A 15031-nucleotide genomic window follows, 5' to 3' on the forward strand; every position below is an offset into this window, starting at 1 on the left:
TGAAAGCTTGCTAAGTAGTGTTTGCACCACAACCGTGGTTACTTTGCAACACACCGAGGTCTTCAGCCCTTCCTGAGAAACGAGACCAATTGTCTCTGTCTCGGGGCAGCTGAATGGAGCGCTGGGTTGCAGAAACCTGGCGGTGAAGAGGTTAAGTCGCTCACCCGGTGGCAGGATCTGTGTTTTCCTGCCCGCACTTGCTCCTGGCCCCAGGCAGTGCCTGCTGTGTGGGGAGGGGGCGAGGGAGGTCTCGCCTGGACCCAGGTGGCCGGCAGGCCAACCATGTTATTAAGAAACAGGGATCACAAAACCTTGATCTTCAAAAGAGACCCCTAATTAGTCGCCAGCCCCAAGAGTAAATGGCATTCCACCTCAGCCTGGCGATGCGGGAAGGGCGCCTTCCAATCCAGGGGACTAATTGCCATTATTGGCTCTGCAAAGATCCTGCTGTAAACACTTGTCATCCGAGCCACTTCTGGTCTGCAGACCTGAGATAGCAAACTGTTCCTTCGTGCCTCAGACTCCCTCAAATGCCTCTTCAGTTCCTTTCTCTAGGTGGGCTATCTCATTCCTGCCCCTCCCTCTTGCTCTGATGAGATTTTCCAAGATTTTCCTAAAGCTGAATCCTTGTCAAGAAGGGATTTGAAAACATGTTTTCCTTTATTCTCATCTGAATGTGAAAACATATTCTCAAAAATAAACTTTAATTGCAAGCAGAAGAGATTTATCACGAATCTAACAGGGCTTAAGCTTCTGGCCCCTCAAGTACACAGATCTTTCCCCAGGTCCAGGGAGAGGCCTTCACGGTGTGTTCTTGTGACCATGTCATTTTGTCAAGTTTGAACCAGTCAACTATCAGTCAATCTTTTTCTCAAAGAGAGCCCACCAAACGTATAAAACCAAAGTGTGCTCTGTAATACTCAGCGTGTCTCTTTTATCTCATGCACTCTGGTTGCTCCTGGAGATAAGTATGTTTTCCCTGTTCTTAGACTTTTTGCTTCTTGGTCCTGTTTGGTATCTGTGAAGGGCAACTTCTTCAGGCCCCATGCAGGATGCTAGGTTTTGTCTGAGTTTACACTTGAACTTGGGGACTGTTTCAAGACCCTGGCTCCATCGCCTTCAGGGGCAGCTCAGATAACACCAAACTCAGAGGGCAAAAGAGGCCAACCTAGAGAGAGGTTTGGGGGCCACAGGAATTTGGGGCTGTGGTTCACATATGTCAGAGAGAGAGAGAGACGGAGGAGGATGGCAGTGAATACTTTCTGAATGTCCTTGTGAAACTTGAGTTTTCTTTTTTAAATTTTATTTGTTTATTTGGCTGCCTCCGGTCTTAGTTCTGGCCTGGGGCCTCAGTAGTTGTGGCACGCGGGCTGTTTCTCCATGGCATGGGAATCTTAGTTTCCCAACCAGATTTACACCTGTATCTCCCGCATTGCAAGGCAGAGTCTTAACCACTCGGCCACCAGGGAAGTCCTAGTACGTGAGTTTTCTATTCACCTTTAGGTTTGGCTTTTATCAAGCGTCTCGGGGCCCTGAGATGACATGTGCCACACATACGTTCATAGCAATCTATGTGGCAGGACCAAATGTCATGTGATGTCAGCCTGTTTCCTCAAAAACCGAGCTTCAGAACTGTTTCATGAGGGAGATGAGGAGTCACCCTTACTCAGCAATACCTCCTTTGTGTGAACAGCGCAGGGTGCGGCAGGAAGGTGCACGTTCTATACACAAGGCTTAGGGTATTTGCTCATAGGATTCCATTGTCTCCATGATGGAGCTGATGGTTTTCCTTCTGCAGGTAACCCCATAACCTCAGACAACCGTGAGGACACAGAGGTGCTATACTTCCAAGATGTGGGGTTCCCAAGATGACAGGGCCATTTTTCTCCCTCCCCAGGGGCGGGGAGGTGGGGCATTGTATTTGTCGAATCATCTCCAAAAAGGCCAGCACTCCAAAAAGATGCCCAAAACATGATTTGAACCTATACATTTCACTGATTTGAAATGTTAGAAATTGTATGCCAAATGTTTGGTTATTTTAACTAGTTCAGAGAAGAAGGACTAACAGGGGTTTTGACAACAAACAAAACCAGTTTTTGTTCTATCAGTAATGTTTAAAAGATTCCAATTTCAAACTAAACACAATGTGTGGTTATTCTGTCAGCGATTTATACAGCCACCAGGGCGCCACAGCTACACACTGCATACATCATTGTATTTTTAAAATGTACTTAATGAACTTTTTTTTTTCTTTTCTAGTAACTACTTCATTGCCTTAAACGAATGCATTCCAATAGAATTTGTAACAAATGACCACTTTGTGTTTGCATTAATGCCAAACACGTTTAACAAATTTTTAACAAGGAACCCTGGCAAAATGCCAAACTCCTAGAGGGACACCGAAGGAATGCTATAAATTTAAACTAGATTTTACCTTTTCACTTAGCTCAGCAAGTGTCTTAGGTGTCTTACTATCTCAGGATTGTGGCATTTCTATTTTATGTCAGATAAGTAGTACATTTTCATTACTTTTACGACTTAGCTTGTACCTATTTCCACAGGACTTTTAAATCTATGCAGCCGTGTCTGAAATAATATGATGGCAGCTTCGAAACAGATCTTTACTTCTGCAAAATCTGTATCTTTTAAGGGTTGGTGGATGCATGTATGTATATACATTTCTTACCAAAATATCTTATAGTGTGCAATTATCTTACAAATTTTACAATGTTTATCTTATACTGTTAAGCAATTAAATGTAAAAGCAATCGATAATACCTGTGGTTCTCAAGTGGGGATCATTTTGCCTACCCCCACCCGAGAGGAGTTTGGCAACATTTGGAGACATTTTTTGTTGTCAAGATTGAGAGAAGGAGTGATGCTACTGGCCTCTAATGGGCCACGGCCCAGGATGCTGCTAATAAGCACCCCGTAATGCCCCGGACAGTCCTCACAACAGGTACCCGGCCCACCGTAAATGTCCTCTGGTGAGTGTCCACAGTGCTAAGACTGAGAAATTGTGGAGTAGAATGACAAAGGCATTTAGCTGGTAGGCAGTCTCTTGGGTTTAGGAAGGTATTATTTTAAGAAAAAAAATTACAACTAAAGCAAACTCAACCAATTTTTTTTTTTTTTTTAAAGATTACGTAGAGTAAAACGCTGATGTGTGGCAGATTTCTGACTTGTACTTCTGCTGCCATCTGACCACTGAGGAGCAAAGCGGGCCCATGGTAGCTGGGCCTGAAGTGTCGGTGCTGGGGGTGGCTGGTGGCCCGAATGTGGCACCTGCTCAAACTGGCCAACACAGGCTGGGAGCTGCTGTGCCAAAGGCCACCCAGGGCAGTGGGATTGGTCTCCAGGACACACCTGGGGGCAGGCAGGGGGTTCCGTACCCACGAGAAGATAGTTTTAGGTGTTTCACGGGCAAGTACTTTCATTTTAATAGCTATGAAATTATTGTAAGATATATTAGACAAATTGTGACTCCACTGGGGTATTACAGCAGATCTTTCCTTAGAAGGAACTTTGTTTTTAGAAAAGGTTTTTGAAGAAAAACATTAGTTTACAGTGGCAGGCATTATAGAAAGGTCACAAAAACCGGGACAGTAGAGCATGAAAGATTGAGCTTGAGGAAGTCCTGGCCTTAGGGTGAAGAGACTGTGCTCTGGAGTCAAGATGATGTGATTTCAAATCAAGCCCCAGGAGGATGGGAATCTAACCAAAAGCACGTATTGCTTCTCCGGTAGCTCACATGGTGAAAGAATCTGCCTGCAGTGTGGGAGACTCAGGTTTGATCCCTGGGTCGAGAATATCCCCTGGAGAAGGGAGTGGCTACCCACTCTAGTATTCTTGCCTGGAGAACTCCCTGGACAGAGGAGCCTGGTGGGTTACAATCCATGGGGTCACAACGAGTCTGAAACGACTGAGCAACTAACACATACACACACACACACACACACACACACACACACACAGAGTTCTGTCTTGCTCTCTCGATCCCTAAGGGCCTTGGTGGCACACACACACACACACACACACACACACACACACACACACACACTTCCCTTAAGCTTCTGTTTCCCCACTGCTAAGGGAGTGTCAGCCAGGTCAGTGTCATAGATCTGTCCAGTTTGTTGGAGATAGTTCTCTCAAAAGCACAGAGCACCCTTGCTGGCAGACAGTGTGCACACAATATTAGCTGTGAATAATTCTGACCACAATAATAATGGCAAAAATAAAATCTTAGGCACAGCAGTCTACGCTACCATTTTGTCGTACACATCTGAATTCATCCAAATCCCTTCACTTAAAGCCTTGTGGATGAGTTGCACCCCACAGCACAGAAATGGAAGGCAAAGATGAAATCTGGGGACTCTCAGGGCCTCCATCCCACCCAGCAGGCTCTACCATCCCAACAGCAGTTATCAATTCTGAGCTAAGGTCTTGCTGGGCCCACCCCCAGCCCCAGCCCTTTGGGCTCTCAAGTGTTACATTTTATTGCCCTGTGGAGCATTAGAAGGCCACTCGCAAGGTTACATGTTACTCTCCACTCATATTTTTGAATTATGGCTTCAAGGTGGTTGCTCCTATCAAGAAAATTAAATGATTTAACGTAATTTGTTGCCACTTTGATCACAACAATAATAAATAAATCTTCATGAGGAAAACGAGAAACCCATTCCACCCTGTTTTAAAAGATGTTAAGTAATAACACAGATGTAGTTATAGATTTTTTTTCTTTTTTTTTTCCAAGCAGAAACAACTCTATTGGGTTTTCCTGGGAACAGAGTTGCTGGGTGGAGTTGTCCTTCGGGATGCCCGCTACCCCAAGAATGAACAGTTCTTCTCTTCAGACTGTTGTTCGTTAGCCTATCAGGCACTGGCTTTTATGTGGGCACCATGTGCGATGTCGGGGGCATCCAAAGCTGCTGTGAATGGGTGTCTGTTTTTGTACCTGGGGGCACTCTGCACACATTTGGAAAGCACATGGAGCGTAATGGACATTAACCCAGATGTCAAAAATAGCCTGCGTTTTACTACTGTTATTAAACAGTTTCCCCTTTAACCCCTCCATGTTTACCAAAGACCCCTTTCTCCCAGCCTGTTTCTGCAAATCACTACTGAAAGGGCAAGAGAAGAAAGCCATAATCCGGCAGGTGTCTTTATGCCAAAGAAAAACAGTCTGAAGGAATATTTGTGAGACACCACACGTTTATAGCCTGCTCTCCTGGGGGCGCTTGTCCTGGGGCGAAATCGACTGCTGTGCTCAGCTCACCGGCATCCCCCCGCCCCCGACACCCCACCCCTGCACACCAACTGCAGGATTCCCTTAGAAAAAACCAAGTCAAGAGCATTGATCCCATGCAGTACTGATTTTTTCACAATAGAAATAGCTTTCTTTTCTGCTCTGATACTCATTACACATTCTCTGGTTTAAAAAATCCAAAAAGTGTTCAATTCAGTTCAGTCACTCAGTCATGTCCAACTCTTCGTGACCCCATTAATCACAGCATGCCAGGCCTCCCTGTCCATCACCAACTCCTGGAGTTTACTCAAACTCATGCCCATCGAGTCGGTGATGCCATCCAGCCATCTCATCCTCTGTCATCCCCTTCTCCTCCTGCCCCCAATCCCTCCCAGCATCAGGGTCTTTTCCAATGAGTCAACTCTTCACATGAGGTGGCCGAAGTATTGGAGTTTCAACTTCAGCATTGGTCCTTCCAATGAACACCCAGGACTGATCTCCTTTAGGATGGACTGGTTGGATCTCCTTGCAGTCCAAGGGACTCTCAAGAGTCTTCTCCAACACCATAGTTCAAAAGCATCAATTCTTCGGTGCTCAGCTTTCCTCATAGTCCAACTCTCACATCCATACATGACCACTGGAAAAGCCATAGCCTTGACTAGACGGACCTTTGTTGGCAAAGTAATATCTCTGCTTTTTAATGCGTTATCTAGGTTGGTCATAACTTTCTTTCCAAGGAGTAAGCATCTTTTAATTTCATGCCTGAAATCACCATCTGCAGTGATTTTGGAGCCCAAAAAAATAAAGTCTGACACTGTTTCCCCATCTATTTCCCATGAAGTGATGGGACCAGATGCCATGATCTTAGTTTTCTGAATGTTGAGCTTTAAGCCAACTTTTTCACTCTCCTCTTTCACTTTCATCAAGAGGCTTTTGAGTTCCTCTTCACTTTCTGCCATAAGGGTGGTGTCATCTGCATATCTGAGGTTATTGATATTTCTCCTGGCAATCTTGATTCCAGCTTGTGCTTCTTCCAGTCCAGCGTTTCTCATGATGTACTCTGCATATAAGTTAAATAAGCAGGGTGACAATATACAGCCTTGACGTACTCCTTTTCCTATTTGGAACCAGTCTGTTCTATGTCCAGTTCTAACTGTTGCTTAAAGTGTAACCTCCCCCCAAAAAAAATCAAAAGAAGAAAAATTTAAAGCACCACCCAGAGAAGATAACTATTAGCAATATTCTGGCATATGCATTTGTGAGTATGGGTATGGTGATGCAAAAATGAGATTGAACTATATGTATGGAATTATATATTTTTTTAATTTATTTTGGTTGTGATGGGTCTTTGTTGCAGCACGTAAACTTCTCTAGTTGTGGTGCGTGGACTCAGTGGTTGGGGCGCATGGACTTAGTTGCCTCACAGCATGTGGGATCTTAGTTCCCCCAACAGGGATTGAATACTTGTCCCCTGCACTGGAAGGCAGATTCTTAATCACTGGGCCACCAGGGATGTCCCCTGTAATCTGCTTTTTTCACTGAAAAAATATGTACGTCTTTCCATATTAAAAAATTAGAATAAAACTGTCATGTAGTCAATAAATCTTAAGCATGACTGTCACAGCCCCCTGTTAAATTCCTTTCAAGCACAAAATTTTCTTATTTATTTATAATAAATAAGAAATGGATAATTTCTAGTTTATTATTTGATCATTCTCTTATATATATATCTGTTTGTTTTTTCTCTTACTCTTGAAAATACTGGCCCTGTGAGGGCACAGATGTTGTCTGTTATTTTTACTATTGTACCCTTGGCAGCAAGCATACCTTCTGGCACAGAAAGGAGGTATATTAGTTTTCTATGCTGCATAACAAATCACCACAAACTTAGTGGCTTAAAACAATACCCATTTATTATCTCAAAGTTCTATAAGTCAGACGACCATTCATGCTCCACTGAATTCTATTCTTAGACTTATAACGCCAAAGTCAAGATTTTGGCTAGATTTAACCTGGCTAGATTTAACCTGGAGGGTCTGGGGAAGTACCCACATCTGAGCTCATTTAGGTTGTGGCAGAAATTAGTTCCTTGTGGTTGTAGGACTGAGGTTCCTATTTCCTTATTTGCTATTAGCTGCTGGCTTCTCTTGGATCTGGCAGGACACTACCAGGTCCTTGCCCTGTGGCCCCCTCCGTCTCAGCACAGCAGTTCCCTCTTATGTTCCAAATTTCCCTGAGTTTCTTCTCCTACCAGCAAGAGGAAAGTCTGCTATTAAAGGGCTCCCATGATTAAATTAGGCCCACTCATTTTCTCAAGTCAAATGATTAGTAACCTTAACTATATAAAGTTGTAATCATGGTGTGAGATATTCATAGTCCCAGTGCCAGGGATTGCAGCAGGAAATCTTTGGGGGTTGAGGGAACTTTAGGATTCTGCCTGTTCCAAGTGCCCTCTAATACCTATGGAAAGAGTGAGTGAATCAACTTGTTGATTGAATGCGCATGGCATAGAGGATGCTAAGTGAACAAGACTGGCCTGACCCTGCTCTCATAGAGCTTGCAGCCTCGACCAATGTTATTCAGTAGAAATATATTGCAAGCCACATCTGTAGTTTTGAGTTTTCTAGTAGCCACATTGAAAAGAGTAATAAGATACAGATGAAATTAACTCTAAAAATATATTTAATTTTATCCAATATATCCAAAGTGTCACCAGTGCACCGTTTACACTTACGGCACATCTCAAGTTGGACTAGCCCCACTTCAAGTGCTGAGCAGACACACATGTTCAGTGGCTGCCGTATTGGACAGTGAAAGTCTAGGGACGTCACAGAAGGGGGGCAGTGCAGTGTGTGTGAGACTTCCTGCACACCATCCCACACTCAGGAGGGTCAGGAAAGACCTCCAGGGAAGAAGTGAAATCTAAACTGAGACTGAAGAATAAGTAGGAATCAGTCAGGTCAAGGGTTCATGTGAATGCATGTCAGAAAGACAAGTCTGTACAATGAGGAGGAAAGAAAGCTTTAGGACTGCAGAAGCCAGTTCAGCTTAGGGGGAACTTGAAGCGTGGAGCTGGAGAGAGAGGCCAGCAAGCCAAGAGTCCATCCTCCACCCTGACAGCAATGGGATTGTAAATGAAGGCTGTAACAGGGAGTGCAGGATGAAGTAGATGTTGTTGTTGAAATAGCACTGTTGCCTGAGCTGGTGAGAGTGCAGAGTGGGTCCTGAAGGAGAGGACACTGGGTGTGTGTGTGGAGGGGGGGTGTTGGGGCCGCTGCGACCATCCAGGACAGGGAGGTCAGGCCAAAGATTATCTCACTGTGGGTGGCTGCCCAGATTGCCTCCTTGGTAGAAGCCAGGATTCCTTTTTAAAAAATGTTTAAATGTATATGCTTCTTTGCTCCTCAGTGAAGGTTCATTTGCCTTTGCAGCTCCTGGCAGTGTCATCTGAGATTTCTTTTTTCCCTCAAATCCATTTAGGCCTCCTGGCAAATGGATTGTCTGATGGAAGGAGCGGCGACACTTTTTGAGAGTTCCCTTTCCCACAGCATAAACCTTACCCTGAAACAGTGCGTTGCAGTCGCGAGACACTGTATTCTGCCTTGTGACCTGTTACCCAGCTGGAAATCTTTGTCTCGACTGAATAAATGATTGTTCTTTGCTACTTTATCTTGGAAAAACATCAAGGACATGGGACATTCGCCATAATTGTTTTTCACTCATTTCCCCGATCTGTAAAATATGACCGGAGCATTTTAGTACTACTTTGGGTTTCTCTTTACCTTTTAATCATGTGGCCTTTTAATATATTGGTCAGCCCCTTAAAAGGATGATTAAGAAATGCTTAATGCACAAAAGAATTAGAGCTATGCACAGCTCATGAAGCAGAAAGCGTGCTCTGACTTAGAATTTTCATACGAAGTTCACCGAGATTTTATGTGCCAGAATGAGTAATATGATCCGCTCTAGGAACTCCCTAGCTCTCTGGCTCTGCAAAAGTCATTTTTTTGCCCCGATTCAAGTTTCTTAACCAGAAGGGTTACACCAAACTCCTCAGAGTATGAATTAGCTGAGTTCATCCAAGCCACATATTTCATTTGCACTGCTTAACGAGGGTTCGAAATAACTGCCTACCTGTGCAGACGCTGGGATCTTTGGTTGGCTCATTAGTCAGTGTGACTTGAGAAATGCTGTGTGTCAGCCACCAAATCAGACAGCTCAGGCTGTATATAAAAACTGGCTCATATGTGTGTGAGTTTGTGTGTGTGTGTGTGTGTCTGTGTTTGATCTTTCCCCTCCCCGCCTTATTCCCCAGATAGCTGCACTATTGCCGTGTGCCCGGAAACTCCTAGAATATTCCAAGGCAATATGTGAATGATAACCATGCAGGCACACAACGTCCAGCATCAGTAGGGAAGAAAGTCATCATCTGAGGGTTCAGTGTGGGATGGTTCTCTCCTCTTACCCGTTCTACTGTTTCTTCGCAGGTGGCAGTTGTATGCCACACCCCGGGACCCTTAATTGAGACCATGAGAAAACTTGAGGTGCTTCTGGACACCTCTTACCCAGGGCCTGAAATATGCACACAGTTGAGTGTTGCACTTATGTTTAGGGCTAAACATATACACATGAGCCACAGGATGGTGGCGATGATAGCCAACTTCATTTCACTCTGCTGTGTTTAAGGAGATACCAATATTCTTTTTTAAGTTATGCATTTATTGTGGTAAGATACACGCTAAAAATTACCACTGTAACCAGTTTAAGTGTACAGTTCAGTGGCATTTAATACATCCATGGCATAATTCAACCAACACCACTATCCATTTCCAGAATTTATTACCACAAACTGAAATTCTGTGCCCATTCAAAGATAACTCTCCATTCCCCTCTCCCCTCAGCCCCTGTAACCTCTTATTTATTTTGTGCATTTTTGAATTTGTCTATTCTAGATATTCCATGTGAGTGGAATTGTACAGTATTTGTCCTTTAGTGAATGGTTTATTTCACTTACCATGATGTCTTCAGGGTTCATCCATATTGGAGCATGAATCAGAACTTCATTTGTTTTGAGGGTTGAGTAACATTCTGTGGTGCATGTATACTACCTTTTGGTTATTGTCAGTAAGGCTTCTGTGAGCATTTGTGTGCAAGCAGTCTGTGTAAGTCATTCTTCCAGGTATATACCTTGGAGTGAAATTTTCTGTATTCTTTTAAATTGTTTCTCTTAGAAGGTCTGTAAGTGAATGCTAAGTTTTCTGGTATGTCGGCCATCTTTAATTCTCTAATATCTAAAAAGTCAAGTTTAAAAATAATTTAAAAACTATACTCATGGTAGAAAACCATGGAGAGGAAAAAGTGTTGACACATGATGTGGTCAAATAGAAATAACCTCTGTAACATTTGGGCTTATTTCCATTCCCTTTCTTCTTGCTTATCAAGAGGCATAAGAGGCATCTCTATCTCTAGGTGAACTATTTTTAAAAAGGCATCTTCTTCAGATGTGTTTGCAGGACATCATTTAACTTCCTGTTCACCTCCTTACTCTATTCTTCCTCTGCATCGCCACCCTCCCTGATCCCCATTAGCCCTGATTAAAGAGAGGGGTAGTGGGTGGGCACACGGGAGGGGAGTGTTTGCCCACAGTACCTCCAACCTCACTGCCAGTTCCTCTCCCTGCTAAACTCTGTGCTTTCTTGTTGCAGCTATCAGAAGGGCTGACTAAAGGGCACGCGCAGCTCTGCAGCAATATTCTGATAATCTATTGCAGTGCAGCTCACATCACTGTTCACCACCACCTGGAGCGCTCATGGAGACTGAAGAGGAGCTTTCACTTCCATCACTGAGCATGGCTCTGTTCGGCTCAGTGTTTCCTTCATCATCTCATGTCCTTTCCCATGGATTCAGACACGTTGGAGAGGAGAATGTGGAGGAGGAGGAGACAATGGCAGGTCCTCCATTTTTTGGTCGGGATTCGGGCATTTAAAATGTGTTCATCTCTTCTGAATGTCATTATTTGATAACATTTTACTTCTGTTACTTAAACATCACTGGATGAATCTGAACTCCATGGGATCATAACTGTGGATTCAGCTTCTGTTGGACAACTAGCTTCATCTCCCGTCTCTCTGCTGGTTCAGTCTGAGTGGTCATCTCTAATGCATTAGATTATCAAAAAGTGTGAATTCTGTGATTGAGTGAGTGGTGCTGGCAGTGTTTGTATACTGAGATGCATGGAGTGTTTGACAGAGAAACCAAAGCACCAAAAATGGTGAGCCTTTACCCTCCTCTATTTCTTTAATCTGCGATTTGAAGAACCACATTTTGATGGTGGAACCAGTCGTTACCTCTGGGCCAGGTTGGAAATGAAATCAATTTTTTAAACCACTAATACTTGCCAAGAAATCGCCTTATGAGAACATGGTGTGTGTCTCTGACAATGCATGGCACATCTAAATTGATCATTCATAGTTCTATTGACCCTGTGTTTGTACTAGGGAGTGGCTGGAGCCTGAGGCACCTGCGTATTTCTGTCCCATGGGTGTTACACATCACCCACAGTGGGGTCACCGCCGAGCCTCAGACTCTCGCCATCCCCGTACATGCAGGTCTCCACGAAGAAGCTGGGACTCATTCATACTCAAAATCCAAACGCTGTCCAGACAGCGAGTGTACGCTTAGATCTTCTGTAAATGAAAGGTCATTTGTCATTTTTTTTTTTTGAAAAAAAGTCTCCAACATGGATTCCAAAACATTTTCAGCATCAAACATGAAAACATTGATGAATGAGGAATAATCACAAAAGCTATGTATCTGTATATAGCTCTACACAACATGTTTGTGGTACAGAGTCATTATTTAAAGCACATGCCAGGGAGAGAGACCACATTTTCAGGTCTTTTACATACAGTGACATGGTCCTGAGGAGAATTAAACTCCTCCTGCTTCCTCTGAGATTAAAAAAAAAAGAAATAAAGTTGTTGTAACTTCATAAAACTCATGACCGAGTCTGGAAAACATGTGCAACTCTTGTATTGATCCATTTCCTTGTCAATGAAAGAAACCCTTCCACGTGTATGCAAGTGGGGGATGAAAATCTGCATTTCTAAAGGACAAACAGTGAATTTAAGCATGAGTGGCCTTAATAAATATAGTTGTCTTTTTTTGCTGCTGTGGAAAGGATTCTAAGGAGATGTTCCTAAAGTCTTGCATTGAATTTAGTTGTTACTATTACTTCTTAAAATGTTGGTGCAATTAACTCTGGACCTCTCTTGTGAGCCATAGAGATATTTAAAAGTCAGACACCTTATTTATCTATCTGAGAAGACGAAGCTGTGTCTGGGTTGCGCTGTTCATCCTTGGTGCATTAAGAGTAGTATATTCAAGCAGGTTTCTCGCTTCTGGCTTTGTTCTTGTCCTAAGTATTGCGCATTGTGTAAAACTTTCATGTTGCACAAGCAATCCAAATACATTCATGTTTAATAAGTTTGTCCTTTAACTATCAAGGCAATCTAGGTCTTGACTGGAGAAACGAGCAGAGTTCTTTGCAAAAGTTATTTCACACATTTTGACATAATGCCGCCCTGAAAACCCAGGCCTCCTCCAACTCATGGCTGTGAACAGTTTGAGCATCCTTAAACAGGCGGCCTCACTGCCTGCTACAGCCTGATCCTGATCTGAACTCTGCCACTGAATACTTGAAGTAGGAAAGCCACTAGGCAGTGGGTGTCCTAGAAGCAGAGAAAGCAACCGACCATGAATAGTTAGCGATTTCCCAGTATGTGCCAATTCTGCCCCAGCTGTTGTTTTGAGGGCTCATTTTTGCCCCACTTTTGTTTGCCTAAAGTATTACTGATGTTCCTTTTATGGGACAATTATCATTTAGTTCCTTAAAAATTAAATTATGTCTAACGTAGCATCTTTCCATTATGTATCATGTAATATTCTCTGATGTTGAGGGGCTACCAAAAAATTCCCTTTTCACATATTAAAAATAGTTTGTGTTTACAGCAAACAACTGTGCTGTTGGGAAGACATTTCCTTTGCACAGACTTTAGCAGGTTTCCCCCTTGATCATAATCAAGTTGAGAAAGTTGAGGCTGACATTTAGGAGAAGTTGGTCTTCTTGCTTTGTGCAAAAGCAAGCTTGTACTTTATACCCTGTTTGATTTCAATGTACAGTCTCGATTTTGTATTTAATGATTTTTGTGTATCCAGTATGCACGTTAACAGCGTGTCAACTTTCATTTAAAAGTGGGTTTCCATTTACTTTTTAAACAGTGTTCATGACAAGACCTCAAATGTGTTGACATAAGCTCTATCTGAGATGTTTTTGTGTTGAGTGGCGTTTGAATGCTGCCAGGGGTCAGTGTATCTAATTCCCAGAGACCCTCGTTTGATAGTGCTTCTTGTAATATTTCTCCAAGTGAGTGGCATGTGGGTTGTGATATTGACCATGTGATTATGGACTTCGATATGAAAAAAATAAATAAATAAAACTAAGGAACCCTCAGAAACTACCAGTGGGCATGTAGTAGCCAGTCATTGTAACCTTGTGTCTAGTAGAAGTACAACGTACAAGGTATGTACAGTTCATACATTTGTTATCATGTGTATGAGAAGTACTTTGTGCTGATCGCCTTATTTATATTCATCAAATAAACTTTGTTTCTTTCTGAAGCGGGTTCATTCCATCTCGAATAAATGCTCCAACTGTGATGGTTTCTAGTCTTGTTTGGGTCATGGATCCCCATCTGAAGAAGCTATGGCTGCGAAGACAAGAGAAAGAAAAAGGGAGGCTCTGGACTCATTTTACCAGAAGAGCCAAGATGTAAATTTCCCTCTGTGCATAGCTGGAGCTCCGGGCTTATAGTGTGTTAAGAACTCAAGTTATTGGTGGCGTCTCCCTTCCTCCTTCCCTTCCCTTTTGGTCTTTCTCTGTCTCTCAGTTCCTCCCTTTTTCTCCATCTTTTTATCCCTCCCTTGCTTCCTTCCTACCTTTTCTTGCTTCCCTTTTTCCCCTCTTTCCTCTTTTCTGCCGTGTTTCTTCTGTACTTTCCATGAGGTTGACATCAGTCCTGCCAGGTTCTCTCCACATGGTGGTAAAGGTGACTCCCGACAGCTTTGAGTGTTCTTGGGTTTTTTAGAAGAGACAGCCCTCTCTCCCAGCAGCCACATCAGGCCTCTAGAGGGACTCTTACTAGTCCTCTTGGGATCATACATCCAGCCTCACTGGATGTGGGAGATGTAGTTTTCAAAGGAAAAAAATAGAGCTCTAGTCTAGAAGAGAGACAAGGAAGCTGAGCAGGTGAAAATGGTAGCCCTGCCATCACGTGGGTACACACACAGAATCATCCGGAAAAACAGAGCTGTCCATACAAGGGCTCCCCGGCCTTTGTAGCTCACCTGTGGATCTCAGTGGAGGACCAGCTCCTGGTTTCTTTTTAAATTTGAGTTCCAGGAAACAAATGATCAACTCTTGCCATTATTGCAATTAAATGGTAATTGATTATTAGCGCTAGACAGTCTATGTCATGTGACCAAATACCTTCATTTTACAGATGGAGAAACTGAGGCCCAGTCGGAAGTAGCTGATCCAGGCATACGTGGTAAGTTCACTGCAATCCCAGACTGTCCCTGGAGCTTCTGGGACAGGAGTATGTGTCCCTGAAGACCCTCTGCAAAGGAGAGGATGAGACAGAGCCTCCTCCCCGTTGGCCTTAGAAGACACAGAGAAAATAGCCTTTTTTTTTTCTGTACTTCATGGACTCAAAGCTTACCAGGTAT

The 15031-nt window shown here is 43.3% G+C and overlaps 1 protein-coding gene across 1 annotated transcript in view; it reads left to right on the forward strand.

The window, feature by feature from the left end:
- The window catches only part of ERC2 (ELKS/RAB6-interacting/CAST family member 2), a 981757-nt gene extending 967833 nt beyond the window's left edge, over nucleotides 1–13924 (forward strand). The window contains exon 21 of the mRNA XM_043885488.1: nucleotides 10951–13924. Within this exon, the coding sequence (XP_043741423.1) occupies nucleotides 10951–11091 (141 nt within the window). The 3' untranslated portion in view covers nucleotides 11092–13924. The remainder of the gene's footprint in view (nucleotides 1–10950) is intronic.
- The last annotated feature ends 1107 nt before the right edge of the window (nucleotides 13925–15031 follow it).

The sequence above is a fragment of the Cervus elaphus genome, chromosome 24 (genome assembly GCF_910594005.1).
Source record: "Cervus elaphus chromosome 24, mCerEla1.1, whole genome shotgun sequence".
In the NCBI taxonomy this organism is placed as follows: domain Eukaryota; kingdom Metazoa; phylum Chordata; class Mammalia; order Artiodactyla; family Cervidae; genus Cervus; species Cervus elaphus.